At 40.2% G+C, this 19,823-nt stretch overlaps 1 protein-coding gene across 1 annotated transcript in view; it reads right to left on the reverse strand.

The window, feature by feature from the left end:
- The window catches only part of LOC126215008 (tyrosine-protein kinase Fer), a 680,444-nt gene that overhangs the window by 46,110 nt on the left and 614,511 nt on the right, over positions 1 to 19,823 (reverse strand). Inside the window, exon 10 of the mRNA XM_049941633.1 lies at positions 13,540 to 13,753. Within this exon, the coding sequence (XP_049797590.1) occupies positions 13,540 to 13,753 (214 nt within the window). The remainder of the gene's footprint in view (positions 1 to 13,539; positions 13,754 to 19,823) is intronic.

The following is a 19,823-nucleotide window of genomic DNA, read 5'->3' on the forward strand; positions in this document are numbered from 1 at the left end:
GATCATTTTCCTTGAAGTAATTCATAATGTTCAAACACAGTATACATTGCAAAATCCTACAGAGAATCAATGTCAGCCATACGGAACTGTAATTCATTGGATTACTCCTATGTCCTTTCTGGAGTACTGGTGTGACCCGTGCAAATTTCCAGTCATTAGGTATAGATGAGCAAGCAGTTGTATACGATTGTTAAGTACGGAGTTATTATATCAGCTAACTATGAGTGGAATGTAATTGGTATACAATTATTAAGAGATTTAAGGTGCTTGATTTCACAGAGTATATCTACTTATAAGTTACTCATGTTCGCAGCAGTTCTTGATTTGAATTTCAGATTAATTACTTTCTTTTCTTTGGTGAAGGAACTTCAGAAAACCATACTTACTAACTCCACTTTACAGGTGCAGTCACCAGTAAAATTACCATTGCACTGTGCAGTGAAGGTATCGACTTTGTTTTGTCATTAGTGTACTTTACATACAATCATCGAGACTGTCGACCCGCAAATATAATTTCCTTATGTGTTTCACTTCCTGCTATAGACCAATTTAAATATATTTCACAAAAACTGTTATTTTACTGTGAACTTCTGCCAGATTTTGAGACAGAGTTTCATTGTGAAACTATTATAAGTGCCTCACATTGACGTTCGCTGTAAAAGTTCGCCAGTCTTGACGGTTTTGTGTTCTTTTCAATTTGGCCCGCTGTTTTCGTTCCTTTGACAACAGATTCCTGACCTGTTCTTTGTACCACGGGGATCAGTATCCTCTATTATTAGTTTATTTGGTATAAATCTCTCCACTTCTGTCAAAACTATTTCTTTGAATTTAAGCCACAGCTGGTTTACACTTTCATAATTAGTTTGGAAGGAATGGAGGCTGTCTCTCAGGAAGGTGTCAGGTAAATTTTTATCTACTTCATTAAATAGATATATTTTGCATTTACCTTTGGTGGTTTTGTGTGATACGGTATTCAGTCTTGCTACAACGACCTTACGGTGGTTAAGTCCCGTATCCATCGTAATGCTCTCTATTTGTTTGGGATTATATGCCAACTAGCTCTGCAGATGATGAAGAAATTATTCAGGTAGTGAAGGGAGACAAAAATTTAATAATCATGGGTGACTGGAATTCGAGAGTAGCAAAAGGGAGAGAAGGAAACATAGTAGGTGAATATGGATTGGGGGAAAGAAATGAAAAGGAAGCCATCTGGTAGAATTTTGCACAGAGCATAACTTAATCATAGCTAACACTTGGTTCAGGAATCATGAAAGAAGGTTGTATACATGGAAGAACCCTGGAGATACTAAAAGGTATCAGATAGATTATATAATGGTAAGACAGAGATTTAGGAACCAGGTTTTAAATTGTAAGACATTTCCAGGGGCAGATGTGGACTCTGACCACAATCTATTGGTTATGACCTGTAGATTAAAACTGAAGAAACTTCAAAAAGGTGGGAATTTAAGGAGATGGGACCTGGATAAACTGAAAGAATCAGAGGTTGTACAGAGTTTCAGGGAGAGCATAAGGGAACAATTGACAGGAATGTGGGAAAGAAATACAGTAGAAGAAGAATGGGTAGCTTTGAGGGATGAAGTAGTGAAGGCAGCAGAGGATCAAGTAGGTAAAAAGACGAGGGCTAGTAGAATTCATTGGGTAAAAGAAGAAATATTGAATTTAATTGATGAAATGAGAAAATATAAAAATGCAGTAAATGAAGCAGGCAAAAAGGAATACAAATGCCTCAAAAATGAGATCGACAGGAAGTGCAAAATGGCTAAGCAGGGTTGGCTAGAGGACAAATGTAAGGATGTGGAGGCTTATCTCACTAGGGGCAAAACAGATACTGCCTACAGGAAAATTAAAGAGACCTTTGGAGAAAAGAGAGCCACTTGCATGAATATCAAGAGCTCAGATGAAAACCCAGTTCTAAGCAAAGAAGGAAAAGCAGGAAGGTGGAAGGAGTATATAGAGGGTACTTGAGGACAATATTATGGAAATGGAAGAGGATGTAGATGAAGATGAAATGGAAGATATGATACTGCGTGATGAGTTTGACTGAGCACTGAAAGAACTGTCGAAACAAGGCCCCGGGAGTAGATGACATTCCATTAGAACTACTGACAGCCTTGGGAGAACCAGTCATGACAAAACTCTACCATCTGGTGAGGAAGATGTATGAGACAGGCGAAATTCCTTCAGACTTAAAGAAAAATATAATAATTCCAATCCCAAAGAAAGCAGGTGTTGACAGATATGAAAATTAACGAACAATCAGTTTAATAAGCCACAGCTGCAAAATACTAACGCGAATTATTTACAGATGAATGGAAAAACTAGTAGAAGCCAACCTTGGGGAAGATCAGTTTGGATTCCATAGAAATATTGGAACATGTGAGGCAATACTGACCTTACGACTTATCTTAGAAGAAAGATTAAGGAAAGACAAACCTACGTTTCTAGCATTTGTAGACTTAGAGAAAGCTTTTGACAATGTTGACTATAATACTCTCTTTGAAATTCTAAAGGTGGCAGGGGTAAAATACAGGAAGCGAAAGGCTATTTACAATTTGTACAGAAACCAGATGGCAGTTATAAGAGTCGAGGAACATGAAAGGGAAGCAGTGGTTGGGAAGGGAGTGAGACAGGGTTGTAGCCTCTCCCCAATGTTATACAATCTGTATATTCAGCAAGCAGTGAAGGAAACAAAAGAAAAATTTGGAGTAGGTATTAAAATCCATGGAGAATAAATAAAAACTTTCAGGTTCGCCGATGACATTGTAATTCTGTCAGAAACAGCAAAGGACTTGGAAGAGCAGTTGAATGGAATGGACAGTGTCTTGAAAGGAGGGTATAAGAGGAACATCAACAAAAGCAAAATGAAGATAATGGAATGTAGTCGAATTAAGTCGGGTGATGCTGAGGGAATTAGATTAGGAAATGAGACACCTAAAGTAGTAAAGGAGCTTTGCTATTTGGGGAGCAAATTAACTGATGATGGTCGAAGTAGAGAGGATATGAAATGTAGACTGGCAATGGCAAGGAAAGCGTTTCTGAAGAAGAGGAATTTGTTAACATCGAGTATTGATTTAAGTGTCAGGAAGTCGTTTCTGAAAGTATTTGTATGGAGTGTAGCCATGTATGGAAGTGAAACATGGACAATAAATAGTGTGGACAAGAAGAGAATAGAAGCTTTCGAAATGTGGTGCTACAGAAGAATGCTGAAGATTAGATGGGTAGATCACATAACTAATGAGGAGGTGTTGAATAGGATTGGGGAGAAGAGAAGTTTGTGGCACAACTTGACAAGAGGAAGGGATCGGTTGGTAGGACATGTTTTGAGGCATCAAGGGATAACAAATTTAGCATTGGAGGGCAGCGTGGAAGGTAAAAATCGTAGAGGGAGACCAAGAGATGAATACACTAAGCAGATTCAGAAGGATGTAGGTTGCAGTAAGTACTGGGAGATGAAGAAGGTTGCACAGGATAGAGTAGCATGGAGAGCTGCATCAAACCAGTCTCAGGACTTAAGACATCAACAACAACAACAATAAGAGGTTGAGTACATTTTTGCAACCATTTACACTCTGACTAGGTCCCTGAATCAATTGTTCAAAATAATTTTTGGAGAAACAATTTAATACAATTTCAGACAATGTTTTATGTGCTGAGAGAACTTATCATTAATAGTATATGATGTGAAAGTCTACATTGACACAACCCATCCTCGTATATGTTTAAGGAAAGGACATTCATATGTTTATTCAGTCACACACCACGTTTGATAATTCCTGTCATTAAGGAGAGTCTCCATTGGTATAGAGTGAGTCAATTTATACATCAACAGCAGGTGCAACCACTACAAGCTACATCTGAAAAGTTCACTGACAATTTCCATGGAGAAACATGATTTTAATTAGTAGTTTAAAACGGACTGCCCACCCGGTGCTCGTTTTTCTATTTAAGTGCACGTACGAAGGGAGAAACATGAGCACAGTACACCAACAAGACACAATGTCAAGTGAGTTCCCAACTCATGCTGATAATCATGATATTTCTAGATTAATTTACACATGCACGTTATGAGAAAAATGGCCACTTTAGAGAAAGTCACCATTCCTCTTCCTAGACTCCTCAGGTGACGATTTCACACAATACTTCAAAGAATTTATGTAACATTGCATCAGGTATCTACTGTCGTGGTCTTCAGTCCGAAGTCTGGTTCGATGCAGCTCTCCGTGCTACTCTATCCTGTGCAAGCCTCTTCATCCCCGAATAAGTACTGCAACCTACATCACTCTTAACTTGCTTACTGTATATCTGTCAACTGAGAGGGAGCCTTTGATAAAGGTCACAGAATGTTGCAAAGTTGAAGAGATTTTCTAATGATGCAAGGCCCTATTTGAGTTTCCTTAGTAGATTTGTGGAATCATTCTTCTCATCTCTTGAAGAGAATATTTGTATACTGAGTTACAGTGCTGTTTTCTTGCAAGAGCAAAAGTATGTTATAAAATTATCAGAATTAAACAACCATTTCCAAAAATAATAGACTCAGTAATGGATTTCCAAGCAGTATCACCAAGAATTGTGACTCTAAGCTTTAAAACAATGAATAAAACCTATACAATAATAAATGCTCATGCCCCAACAAATGAAAAAAATTGTCTAACAAAAACAAAGGAAGAGGTAGATAAATTTTGGGACCTTCTAGAACAAACTGTGAACAGATTAAATAAAAAGAATGTAAAAATCTTATTGGGAGATTTCAATGCTCAGTTGGGAAAAGAAAGGAAATATAAAGATATAATTGGAAAATGGAGTCCACATAAATTTATGAACAAAAATGGTCAAAGACTTGTAGAACTCTGCAGAGAACACAACCTTATATCTAAATCAACATACTTTAAGAGGAAGCCAAGTAAATTTAAAACATGGAAACATCCAGACTGGAGGAAGGGCGAGTGGCAGCTAGACCATGTCTGTATGGACAAAAATTTTCATAAGGAGATCCACAATGTTAAAGTACTGAGAGCAGTAGACACAGGCTCAGACCATTATATGGTTAAAATTAAAATCAAATTCACACCATTAAAGAAGAGGACCGGAAAAACTAATAAAATAAAAAGGAGGTTTGACCCACATCAGCTAATTAAAAATAGTAAGTACCAACAAATAACACAAACCATCAAATTAACAGATGATCTAGAACAACTAGTGCCTAATCTTAAAAGAGAAGCAGAGAATCTAGCTCCCTTGAAACCACGAAGGAAACGTGCATGGTGGACATCAGAATGTGACAAATTCCATGAAGATAGACACCAAGCATGGTTAAAGTTTCAAACACATAAAACTGAAGAAAATGCCACCAGCCTAAAAAATGAAAGAAAAAAATTCACACAAAATATTAGAAGAATCAAGAGAGGATTCCATAAAGATATTATAAAGTCTATAGAAGGTAATTATCATAAAACCAACTCCAGGAACTACTATAAAATCTTTGGGAAACAACTACAACAATATGAGGCCCCTACACTAACACTGAAAGATGAAGATGGAAGAATGGCACACAGTACCAAGGCAAATGCAGAAATCATGGCAAAAGCATTTTACAAACTTCTGAATTGCGAGGAACCCAGAGAAACCTTACAAATCAACATAAATACCCCAATAAAAACCAAACCTAACACCTAGACCCTCCAACTTTCCAAGAAGTAGAAAAAATTCTTAAAGAACAAAATAATTATAAGGTATGTGGAGAAGATCAGGTTTTTGTTGAAATGTGGAAATATGCAAGTGACACAGTCAAGACCTGCTTACACATGGCTCTAACAAAAATTTGGGTAACAGAACAATTTCCCGAACATTGGACCACAGCTATCATCCACCCACTACACAAAAAGGGAGATAAGAGCAACCCAGACAACTACAGAGGAATCTCTCTCCTAGATTGCACATATAAAATTCTATCCAAGATCCTATATGAAAGAATCAAGGAGCAATTAGAACAGGAGTTAGGGGAATATCAGGGAGGTTTCAGACCATGGAGAAGCTGTGCAGAGCAGATAATTAGTTTACAATTGATTATGGCATACTACAAGAAACGGAACAAACCTCTGGCAGTAACATTTGTAGATTTTAAGACGGCATATGACTGTCTCCACAGACATTCAGTATTAAAAATTTTAAGAAATCTAGGACTCCATCCAAAACTAATTAAAATAATACAACTCACTCTAACCAACACCAAATCAAAAGTGAAGTTTAGAGGAGAAATTTCGGAACCATTCCTCATAAAAACAGGCTTAAGACAAGGTGACTGCCTATCACCATTACTGTACAACTGAGCACTGGAATACATAATGAGAGAATGGTACAAGGATAATCCAAAGATGATAAGAATTGGAAGTGCTAAAGATGATATTAGCTTAAACTGCTTGGGATTCGCTGATGATCTTGCTCTCCTAGCCAACACTGTTCAAGAAGCCAGGCAACAAGTGAAGTCACTACAAGAACTAGCAGAGAAAGTAGGCCTTAGAATATCATTTGAAAAAACGGAGATTATGCTAACTGATCCACCACTTGCAAACAAAATTACAATAGGAGAACAGGAAATCAAAATTGTTGATAAATTTAAATATTTAGGCGAAATAATAATATACAATCTAAATGAGAAGCCATCATGGCAGAATAGAATAGAAAAACTGAACTACGCAAATTACATTACCAAAACTACATACAACAAAAAAAGCCTATCTATAGATGCAAAATTAAAACACTATAAAACAGTTACACAACCAGAAATAACATATGCAGCAGAAATTGACAGAATACTAAAAATAGAAAGAAGAATAATTAGGACATGTATAAATAAACTGTATAAAATAAATGGACATTGGAGAATAGCATCAAATGAAACAGTATATAAGAAAATAGAACCAGTCATGAGCACGATCAGGAAGAAACGCATCTCATTCTTTGGACATCTGATGAGAACTCTAGAAAACAGAATTAGTAAAAAAAACAATACAAAAATTGTGGAATAGCAAGAGCGACATGAAATGGATCACAGAAATTAAGGAAGATACAAAAGAACTCCAAATTACAGTAGATGACCTAAAAAACAAGACAGAGAAAACCAGAATACTGCAAGACCCACAAACCAGACTACAAATGAAAATCAATAAAAGGAGTACAGGAAGAGTGGTCTCAGATGAAGAAAGAAAGAAGATATCTGAAAGAATGGAGAAATATTGGGCAGACAGAAGAGCAAAACACCTTTCATATAAGAATAGCCTCTAATAATTATATTACCTAAATATCATATTAAGTTATTGTTGAGCCAAATTGTATCCCTGTGTAACAACTTGTTTACAACTTTGTATTTTTGACTAGAGTGGTCCAATGAAGGCCATAAAATAAATAATAAAAATTGTTCACGTGTACTCTCGTATGATTTCAAAGTTTCATTTTAGGGAGGACACAGTTTAACCACCAAAAAGGAACTACTATACACTGAAGTCCATAAAGAAGTCACATCAGAAATATATAACTTAAAAAAATAGGTACAAATGATAAAATGTGCAAGAACATGCAGAATGTAATTAAAATAAATTGAAGCTTCACATTAAGTATGGAAACCTTTCTAGATTTACTAAAACCTTTTGACACAGTGCCCCACTGGATACTGTTAACGAAGACCAAACCACACAGAACAGGTTCTCAGATACGACTGTGACTCAAAGACTTCTTAAGTAACAGAACCGATTACGTTGTCCCGGACAGGGAGCATTTGTTGGACACAAAGGTATCATCAGAAGTGCCCAGAGAAGAGTAGAAGGACTGCTCTCCTCCTCTATATGTACAAATAACGTGGCAGAGGGTCAAGAAACAATCTGTGGCTACCGACAAAGCCCTCACGTACGGAACAGTGTTGTTAATTGAGTGTAGCAGGGTACAGGATGATGTGTATATAATTTTTACTTGCTGTCATGAATTTTAGCTAGCTCTCATTTATTTATTTATTTCATGTTATGTAGATCCAGTTAGTGAGTCAATCACAAGGATATGGAACATGTCAAACTGTACAGGTTTCAATTTAAACTTACAATAAATACAAGGGCAATTCAATGCCAAATTGTACATAGTTTACGTAAGACATACTATAAATACAGTAATAGATACAATGTCAGCTAGATAACATAACAACCATTTAACAGAAAACGGAGTTTCAAATAAAGGTTAAAGATAAGAGCACAAAGTTAAATCAGATATTAGGCCTACAAGAGTAAACACAGGTACAGCCAATTTGTTGTTACAGAACGTGTGCTAATGCTCAAATGGACAATAAAATCAATTCAACTACTTCTAGACACAATAAGTTTAGTGATGGTATACATTTTCTTTCAGATATTCATCCACAGTATAAAAAGATTTCTCCGTCAGGTAATCTTTGAGAACTTGTTTAAATTTTGGCAGTTCTGTATGAACACATTTGATATGTAGTGGTAGAGCATTGAATAGCTTAATGCTGGAGTAATAAACTCCTTTTTGTACCAGAGTGAGACGTTCCATTTCAAAATGTACATTGTTTTTGTTTCTGGTGTTATAGCCATGGAATTTACTGTTGTCTTGGTAGATAGAGTAATTTTTGCACACAAAGGTCAGCAAGGAAAAAATATACTGTGAGGCAGTTGTTAGGATACCTATCTTCCAAAACAAGTGCCTGCAAGAATGTCTTTGACGGACCCCACACATTATTCTGATTGCTTTTTTTTGGATGGTGAAAACTTTTCTTGCAAGTGGTTGGTTCCCCCAGAATATGATAGCATACAACATCAATGAGTGGAAGTAGCCAAAGTAGGCAACCTTAATGATGTCAACTTCAGCCACTGAAGAAATTACCCGTAATAAGTGTCCAAGGAATAGAAAAGCAACTGGAATCACTCAACAGAGGAAAGTCCACTGGACCTGACGGGATACCAATTCGATTCTACACAGAGTACGCGAAAGAACTTGCCCCCCGTCTAACAGCCGTGTACCGCAAGTCTCTATAGGAACGGAGGGTTCCAAATGATTGGAAAAGAGCACAGGTAGTCCCAGTCTTCAAAAAGGGTCGTCGAGCAGATGCGCAAAACTATAGACCTATATCTCTGACATCAATCTGTTGTAGAATTTTAGAACATGTTTTTTGCTCGAGTATCATGTCATTTTTGGAAACCCAGAATCTACTATGTACGAATCAACATGGACTCCGGAAGCAGTGATCATGTGAGACCCAACTCGCTTTATTTGTTCATGAGACCCAGAAAATATTAGATACAGTCTCCCAGGTAGATGCTATTTTTCCTGACTTCCGGAAGGCATTTGATACAGTTCCACACTGTCGCCTGATAAACAAAGTAAGAGCCTACGGAATATCAGACCAGCTGTGTGGCTGGATTGAAGAGTTTTTAGCAAACAGAACACAGCATGTTGTTATCAATGGAGAGACGTCTACAGACGTTAAAGTAACCTCTGGCGTGCCACAGGGGAGTGTTATGGGACCATTGCTTTTCACAATATATATAAATGACCTAGTAGATAGTGTCGGAAGTTCCATGTGGCTTTTTGCGGATGATGCTGTAGTATGCAGAGAAGTTGCGGCATTAGAAAATTGTAGTGAAATGCAGGAAGATCTGCAGCGGATAGGCACTTGGTGCAGGGAGTGGCAACTGTCCCTAACATAGACAAATGTAATGTATTGCGAATACATAGAAAGAAGGATCCTTTATTGTATGATTATATGATAGCGGAACAAACACTGGTAGCAGTTACTTCTGTAAAATATCTGGGAGTATGCGTGCGGAACGATTTGAAGTGGAATGATCATATAAAATTAATTGTTGGTAAGGCGGGTACCAGGTTGAGATTCATTGGGAGAGTGCTTAGAAAATGTAGTCCATCAACAAAGGAGGTGGCTTACAAAACACTCGTTCGACCTATACTTGAGTATTGCTCATCAGTGTGGGATCCGTATCAGATCGGGTTGACGGAGGAGATAGAGAAGATCCAAAGAAGAGCAGCGCGTTTCATCACAGGGTTATTTGGTAACCGTGATAGCGTTAAGGAGATGTTTAATAAACTCGAGTGGCAGACCCTGCAAGAGAGGCGCTCTGCATCGCGGTGTAGCTTGCTGTCCAGGTTTCGAGAGGGTGCGTTTCTGGATGAGGTATCGAATATATTGCTTCCCCCTACTTATACCTCCCGAGGGCATCACGAATGTAAAATTAGAGAGATTAGAGTGCGCACGGAGGCTTTCAGACAGTCGTTCTTCCCGCGAACCATACGCGACTGGAACAGGAAAGGGAGGTAATGACAGTGGCATGTAAAGTGCCCTCCGCCACACACCGTTGGTTGGCTTGCGGAGTATAAATGTAGATGTAGATGTAGAATGCAAATGTTGCCGAGCTAACGTGGAAAAAGGTAAGTTAAAGCAGATTGTTATGAAAAACAACAACCCAGTAATGTTCAAATACGGCATTAGTGCCAGGCTGCTTGACACAATCACATCAATTAAATATTTAGGTGTAACACTGAAAAGTGATATGGAACAAGCACATACATTCAGCTGTAGGAAAGGTGGACAGTCAACTTTGTTTTACTGGGAGACTTTCAGGAAAGTACAGCTCATCTATAAAGGAGATCAGACGCAGAACACTTCCGCAACCAATTCTCGGGACTTGCTCGAGTGTTTGGGATCCGCAACAGGCCGGATTAAAGGAAGCCATTGAAGAAATTACACTGTGAAGGCATGATAATGCCGCTGGAGGAAAGGTGACATTCTTTCCGTGGAACACTATTGAGAAAGTTTAGAGAAAAGGCATTTGCAGCTTACTGCAGAATGACTGTATTCCCACCAATGTACATTTCATGCGAGGACCACAAAAGCAAGATAAGAGAAATCGGGGCTCGTGCGGGGGCACGTAGACATTCATTTTTCCCTCGTCCTATTTGCGAGTGGAACAGGAAAGGGATAAATAGCAGTGGTGCAAGGTACCCTCTGCCATGCACCATATGGTGGCTTGCAGAGTATGTGTGTAGTTGTAGACGTAGATGTATAACTACAAAGAAATGGCTGTGGTTGGGTATGACTGTTTTTGTGTCCTTGCATTCCTGAAGAGTGTATAATTAAACTGGAAAACGGCAGTAACTTGACAGCTAGTGAAATTCTCTGTTGTTCTGTTATGAGTGTGAGCCACGAATCTGTCGTTATCTTTCTTACCCAGTATCCTGGAATTTTTACTATCATAATATTTAAAAACATTATGTATCTCTTAACATTACAGTACTCATCCACCACAGGTACACAACCAATCAATTTAATTACACTGGACTGTTGCTAATTTGGCCATTCCTTGCACATACAGGTGTCAGATTAGTGGAAGTGCCTGATTATTGAGAGCATCTGAAATTTATGTTAAAAGCATAGGGGATATACTTTAATACATCCAAGGATACATTCATTTTCAAAGAAAACTTAGTTCTCGAGTGTGTACATAATTATACGGTCGTGTCACTCACTATTAAACACATCCCGACTTTTTAATTATGGCAATGACAATACGTGATGGCGGCATGCAATCGTTTTACGAGCATTACATTGTTAATGCACATAGCTGGTTGTACTCCAGGAAGATGTCATACCGGCAGCGTGAGATATCGTTGCGCTCTCTCCTCCTATGTCCTCTTCTTCGTCACTCTCATCAATACTTTCCTGCGCAGTTTTGATTATTTTTTCATCTGGTTAAAGTTTTGTCTGTCTCACAGTCTTCCTCAGTCAGTTGCTCAGCAACATCTTCATCGTCAATTTCTCCTCCTCCCAGAAGCTCGTGGAATTTGTCAGTGTACACAGTATCTGCAGTCGACGATTCCGAATCGCCGTCACTCGGCACCGGTTCAGACTCCGTATCGACGGATGGCCCCACTTTTCTCTAGCTCTCTCTACTTTACCCCATTGTTCGGCTGCACGGAAAACGACATCACATAAGTCGATCGCTTTCCACACCTCTCGGTAGAGTTTTCTTCACATCAGTTTGGTGAGGAGATGAGAAATGCGTGTCGATAATGACGATTTGTTGATACCGAAATTCCCTGGTCTGTGGGTCTGTGGGCTGTCACACTGGGTGGAAGAAGGAGTGCTCAAATACCGTCAGGCTTGAGTCACATTGGAAGGATGATTGGAAGCATTGTCAAGAATAAGGATAGTTTTAAGTGGAATCTTTTTCTTCTTCAGCTCTTTTCTCATTGCCGGTACGAATGTTTCACGGAACCACTGAGAGAATGTTTATCTGTCCATCCGTGCATTCTTCTGAATGTAATATTGCACCGGAAGTGTATTTATGTCACTGCGTCGGAAACAATGTGGATGTTGGGGTTTCCCAATCACCATTAGTGTAGTATACAACTCCCATTTGCATTACGACACACCTTTAATATTTCCGTCAGTCGGCAGCTAACGGTTTTGAAGGAAGCGTCTCGCAAAAAGAGTTGTTTCATCGGCACTGAACGAGGCATCGGCAGTTCGATCTTCTTGCTAGATTATCTTCTGCATCTCATTTACAGTCATCTGCACTTTTCTCATGAGCAGAGTGACTTTCCGCGGCGACTGTCAGCTGCTGCACGCCGAGATGTCGTTTCTTCCAGTTTCGTAGCTGACCCTCACTTCCTGCAGACTAGTTACTGCCACCAAATTGTTTATTAAATGCAGCTGCTTTTTCTTTTATTAGTAGGCCACTGACTGGAACTTCTATATTGTTTTGTTGTACGAACAGCTATGTCCAGTTCTTCACTTTTTCTCTTTTGCGTAACCTTCTGTTTTTCCCATCTCACTTTCCCTTTGAGTTGCTTACTGTCAAATTGTGAAGAACCTCAGTTCAATTTAACTAAAATTTCAAGTTTTTGCTTGAGGTCTAGAGTATTGTGTTTCCTTTTGGAAGACATTATACTGAACTGTAAAGAATGCCACAATTTCAAATATGTACAGCACTGTTTTACACTTTAATTCACTAACAACACTGTTGTGCACGATAATTCACTGTTCGGATGTGGGTCAGATTTCTGAGGGACTGGACTACTGGGGGGTCGGACTAATGCGAGTTTAGTGTAATTATACATCCCTTGTAATTCTGCCTCCCGTGGGAGCAGTAGAACACGAGGAAGTGAACTGGCTCAGAGAGAACGCAGCTGTAATTCAGATTTATTGAGCTGATGGCACTCTGATTCTCACAGGAAGTTGGTATTAATTTGCAATCTTTCTTTATACACGACACGGAGCTTTGATATTTTATCACTCCAAAAAAATATAAAATAGCGTCCTCCACAGTGCATTACAATGTGGGTGCAGATACCCCATTTTAAATGCTGACAAACACTAGCTACACACAAGCCGTGTGGCTACTTATTACAGACAACACGTATGTATTCACAAAGATACAAATTTTTAGAAACTTCTCATGCCGTAATTTAAAAGTCTGTAGACATATTAGGATTTCATCTCACCTGGAACCAGCTCCATGACTATCATGATGGGCTGCTTCTGCACACAGATTCCAATCAGCCTGACAATATTCGGGTGGTTATACTGCTTCAGGATGCGCCCCTCTTGGAGGAATTTGCGACGGTGCTCTTCGGGGACTGTCATTCGGCAGGTTTTTACTGCGACCTCCATCCCAGTTTTTCGCAGTTTACCTCTGTGCACGTCCCCGAAGTTACCCTGCAAAAGAGAATGTCGCAATAAAGTCTATGTTAAATCTTTCACTTCGTTCGTAAAAGTTATTTTTCCTTTGCTTCCACACTTGTAATTACATTAGCTCATCACGACTAATCGGTCAGGTATATAATATGCCTCATTTTGATTGACAGAAAGGAGAGCAAAGGTAGTTTATTTCTGTAAGACACAAAAAATTGTCCACAAATTGGGAAAAAAAATATTTCAATCAGTTTTGTCTTTCCCCAACATTAAGTAGGCCACCAGCACATCATAATATCTTATTAAATGAGCAAACAATATTTCTCTAATTTTAAAAACTTGCAAATTATATATATATATATATATATATATATATATATATATATATATATATATATATATATATATATATATATAACAGAGGGAAACATTCCACGTGGAAAAAATATATCTAATATATCTATATATAAAAACACAGATGATGTGACTTACCGAACGAAAGTGCTGGCACGTCGATAGACACACAAACAAACACAACCATACACATGAAATTCTAGCTTTCGCAACAAACTGTTGCCTCATCAGGAAAGAGGGAAGGAGAGGGAAAGACGAAAGGATGTGGGTTTTAAGGGAGAGGGTAAGGAGTCATTCCAATCCCGGGAGCGGAAAGACTTCCCTTAGGGGGAAAATGGACAGGTATACACTCGCACATACCCACATATCCATCGGCACATACACAGACACAAGCAGATATATATATATATATATATATATATATATATCTGCTCCAGTCCGGAATCCCTGAAGCATTACACCAACAACCTGACAACAGCTTTCGCATCCCGCAACTACCCTCCCGACCTGGTACAGAAGCAAATAACCAGAGCCACTTCCTCATCCCCTCAAACCCAGAACCTCCCACAGAAGAACCACAAAAGTGCCCCACTTGTGACAGGATACTTTCTGGGACTGGATCAGATTCTGAATGTGGCTCTCCAGCAGGGATACAACTTCCTCAAATCCTGCCCCGAAATGAGATCCATGCTTCAAGAAATCCTCCCCACTCCACCAAGAGTGTCTTTCCGCCAGTCCACCTAACCTTCGTAACCTCTTAGTTCCTCCCTATGAAATCCCCAAACCCCTACCCTCTGGCTCCTACCCTTGTAACTGCCCCCGGTGTAAAACCTGTCCCGTGCACCCTCCCACCACCACCTACTCCAGTCTTGTAACCCGGAAGGTGTATACGATCAAAGGCAGAGCCATGTGTGAAAGCACCCACGTGATTTACCAATTGACCTGCCTACACTGTGAAGCATTCTATGTGGGAATGACCAGCAACAAACTGTCCATTCGCATGAATGGACACAGGCAGACAGTGTTTGTTGGTAATGAGGATCACCCTGTGGCTAAACATGCCTTGGTGCACGGCCAGCACATCTTGGCACAGTGTTACACCGTCCGGGTTATCTGGATACTTCCCACTAACACCAACCTATCCGAACTCCGGAGACGGGAACTTGCTCTTCAATATATCCTCTCTTCCCGTTATCCGCCAGGCCTCAATCTGCGCTAATTTCAAGTTGCCGCCACTCATACCTCACCTCTCATTCAACAACGTCTTTGCCTCTGCACTTCCGCCTCGACTGACATGTCTGCCCAAACTCTTTGTCTTTAAATATGTCTGCTTGTGTCTGTATATGTGTGGATGGATATGTGTGTGTGTGTGCGAGTGTATACCTGTCCTTTTTTCCCCCTAAGGTAAGTCTTTCCGCTCCCGGGATTGGAATGACTCCTTACCCTCTCCCTTAAAACCCACATCCTTTCGTCTTTCCCTCTGCTTCCCTCTTTCCTGATGAGGCAACAGTTTGTTGCGAAAGGTTGAATTTTGTGTGTATGTTTGTGTTTGTTTGTGTGTCTATCAACATACCAACGCTTTCGTTCGGTAAGTCACAACATCTTTGTTTTTATATATATATATATATATATATATATATATATATATATATATATATATATATATATATACGAGGAGCCTGGAAAAAAAAACAACTAATACAAGTAATAGTTGTGAAACGTTAATGATAAGAAGTTCCTTGTGCTTCTCCTTCTGATAAACTGTATGTAGCACCTGTAACTGTTCAAATATAGACTAACTGGTAAAATCTGTGACTGATGCTTTCAAATACTTCTTGACAAGCTTCATGACGTATTTACACGTCTCAGCATTAACTGGCAGAGGCACTTATAAAGTTTTTCCTCAGGAAATGTCAATGTAGTTGAGGCTTTCCGAATGATGAAATCACGGTAGGTAACTTTTGATAACGATGCACTACAGCAAACTTGTACTTCTATTCAGTGTAGTATTCAAAGTACCTGTACTTTGAAACAGCAAATTTGCCGTTATCAGCGTTTTTAATGTTATCTCGAATGGCTTTCTTAGGTAGGATGAGAAGTCTAAAAATACATATCCTGTAATGTTAACCACAGTGAATTTCTTGGATTCTTTCACAAACCAAAATCTAACTAATGACAGGGCAAACCCTGGACATATCTGGCTCTTGCCCCAGACATCTTACATTCACAAGTTCATTCCCTATTTTATTCGGAACTGGTCCCACAGACAAGTCCGATTCTTGCAGCGTACAACTGAGTAGTTTTCAATCCGTGCAACAGTAGTAAAATCTTATTTTCAGCCAAAAGTGGATGTACCCAATTACTGCACGGATGCCTTCAATTACTACCACAGGTCCAACGGAAACTGAGGTGGTTGCCCCCGTGTCACAACGCTGTGCCCACACCTGTGGCGCAGTGAATGTTTTCAGCAGCCATATGCACCAGTGACAGTGTATCTGGACACGACCGTTGACCTCGTGTAATGAGAAACACGATTATTCTGACTAGACGAAACACTTCCACTGATCCACAGTTGAATCTCGGCTATCCCCTGCCCACATTATGCTGTCCTACTGACGGGGGAACAGTTAAGAGTCGTACACTATAGAGATGCCGTGCACTGAACACCGTGCTGTAAAACACTGCCCGAAGTTGTGCCGGGCTCTATCATCGGGTCTGCCACAGATCGCCACCTACACCGATTTCACACACTGTGCGAGCCCGCGATTTTCACGTTCTGTGGCGAGGCGTAGACGTCTGACACTTTGTCGCCCTGTCGCGGTTTCACAGTACGTCGACCACTTTCTGTAACAGCCCACGACAGAAGCACTCGAACAGCTTCACTATTTTTGAGATGCTCCTTCCCTGGGACAAAACAATCTGCCCTGTTTCGAAGCTGCTTATGTCAGTACATTTCCCATTTGCTGACCACACCATTCCCCATTTGTCTCGGTTTCACCTATGTACTTTTCTTGCCGTATCACATGTCCAACCGCGCAACATCGAATCTCACAGTGGGCAGCAGTCATAATGTTTTGGCTCATCAGTACAGGGTCGATTTTTTGCAAGCCCTCGACGCCAGTTTTGTAGATGCCTCGTTGCAGCTGTCGTTGCTACGGCAGACTGAGTTCGTGGGTTCGTGGAATGACTTCTGGTGCAGTACACCACTAAGACAATTTCTCCCTGCCATTATTACTCAGCTATGCCCCACAGTCAGGCAACAGGATAGCAGAACCGAGGTTCTACAACAATCCAACAAAGTAGTAACGAAATCACACAAGAGGTTTACTTACGTTTGTGACAATGGAATAATGACATCCACAACACTGTTTGTAATACAACACAAAAAAAGGTCCTCAATGGCTAAGTGCAAATAATTGCATGTAAATTTCACAGTACATTGCGAATGCGATTTTACAACAACTGCCTGTTCACTTCTAAGAGTTCATTTAGCGACCCTGGGCGACGATCTACGACCGAGTGGGCGAGACCTGCTCTCCTATCTTCCGAATAGCCTCCTATCCGTCATCGTCCAGTCATTGGCGGATTGTACTCACCTGGCAACTGGCCGAGGCAAAGTCAATAACTTCGTCTTCAGTGCCGCCTGTGACGGCAGTGGAAGTCGCGCATCTGGCGAGTCTCTACGCCACTGGAACCAGCTCGCATGTTTGCGCCAGGGGTGTTTTTGCCATGGCCGTGTCTTGTTTCAGACGACAGGGCACTTTTTCCGTCTTGGTAAGTAGGCCTCACAATTAATTTATTAGCTATATCTTCTGTGATTATTGGTATACTAACAGCTTTGTTGTCGTTTCATCTCCCAGTACTTACTGCAACCTACATCCTTCTGAATCTCTTGGTCTCCCTTTACAATTTTTACCCTCCAAGCTGCCCTCCAATGCTAAATTTGTGATCCCTTGATGCCTCAGAACATGTCCTACAAACCGATCCCTTCTTCTATTTAACTTGTGCCACAAACTCCTCTTCTCCCCAATCCTATTCAATACCTCCTGATTAGTTATGTGGTCTACCCATCTAATCTTCAGCATTCTTCTGTGGCACCACATTTCGAAAGCTTCTATTCTCTTCTTGTCCAAACTATTTATCGTCCATGTTTCACTTCCATACATGGCTACACTCCATACAAATACTTTCAGAAATGACTTCCTGACACTTAAATCTATACTCGATGTTAACAGATTTCTCTTCTTCAGAAACGCTTTCCTTGCCATTGCCAGTCTACATTTCATATCCTCTCTACTTCGACCATCATCAGTTATTTTGCTCCCCAAATAGCAAAACTCCTTTACTACTTTAAGCTTTAGTACGGTGTATTTTGTAACTGGCAAATGATGTACCATTACGTTAGCAATAAATACAGAAATGGAAAATGTGGTGTAATTTACAAAAATACTAAGGGGATGGAATCTGTTGCTGGCATCGGTAAAACAGCACGTGGACAGTTGTATTGCCTTGCATTTACTCTCTCTCTCATTCTCTGTCTCCTTTCTTTCTGAACCAGTACTACGTGTCCAAAGATGGCACGAGTGCCGGGACACGATACACGTGTGTTCTGGTGGAGAGTGTGTGTAAAGCACTATAATGTGCTGTGACTCCAGTGTTGTGACGACGCTCGTCGTTCCACAGTACCAGGATCAGAAGGCAGTTTGCTAAGTCGTTATTCCATAAACTGTCTACTACCTCTACCTGTCAATGTCTGTACTCTGAACACCACTGTACAGTGCACAGCAGAGGGTACTTCCCCAGTAGCACATACTGGGGGCCATCCCATTCCATTCGCATATGGAGTGTGGGAGGGATGTCTGCTTAAATGTGCCTCTGTGTGTGCTGTAATTAATCTAATGTCGTCTTCACGCATTGAAATGTAGGGGGCTGTTGTACGTCACTAAATTAGTCACCTAACTATCATTCTCAGAACTTTGCAAGTAGTCCTTCACAGAATAGTCGACACCTAGCTTTAAGCGCATGCCAGTTTAGTTTTTTCAACATCTCTCCCGACACTCCCCTGTAAGTCAAACGAGCCTGTGACCATCCGTGCTGCTCTCCTTTGTGTACCTCGCCATCCCCCAGTTGTCCTATTTTGTTTGTGCCCCATGTACAGCAGGCTAACGAGAATGGTGTCTGTGAAGATAGAGGGGGAGGTGGGGGATGGGGAAACAGTCTTTCCCTTCACTCTGAAACATATTGTCCCACCAAGAGAACTCACTGTCTGCCTCACTGTGTTAAGTTTTGTTGTTTCTTGTATACACTCTCCAGTTTCGTTTCTGTATATTTTGCAGTTAATTATATTTTTGTTGTTCTGTTTTGTAGCTGTCTCTTATTTGTGAAGAAAAGTGTTCAATCCGGAGAGAGGTGAATTCTTGGCCTTCCTCCAGAACAGAGTTTTGCAAGCCGTGCTCTGCAGAACACCAGGGTTCCATAGGAAGTGAATAAGTGCCTTTCGGAGTGGGGACCCCGTCCTCATAATAGAGTATATACAGACTGGTTCTACACAAAACTGGAGCAGTACCGTACCAGCCCAATCTAGCACTGGCTGTATAATGGTCAGCAGAATGGATGGATGAACACTAAAATTAGTCAATGAGTTTTTCTATTCAGACGTCAAAATAACTGGCAGTGGTCAAATTAGCAAGGAAAGTGTATCTGGAAAGGAGAAATGTGTTAACATCGCGTATAAATTTTT

Source organism: Schistocerca nitens, chromosome 12, assembly GCF_023898315.1.
Source record: "Schistocerca nitens isolate TAMUIC-IGC-003100 chromosome 12, iqSchNite1.1, whole genome shotgun sequence".
NCBI classification, from domain to species: domain Eukaryota; kingdom Metazoa; phylum Arthropoda; class Insecta; order Orthoptera; family Acrididae; genus Schistocerca; species Schistocerca nitens.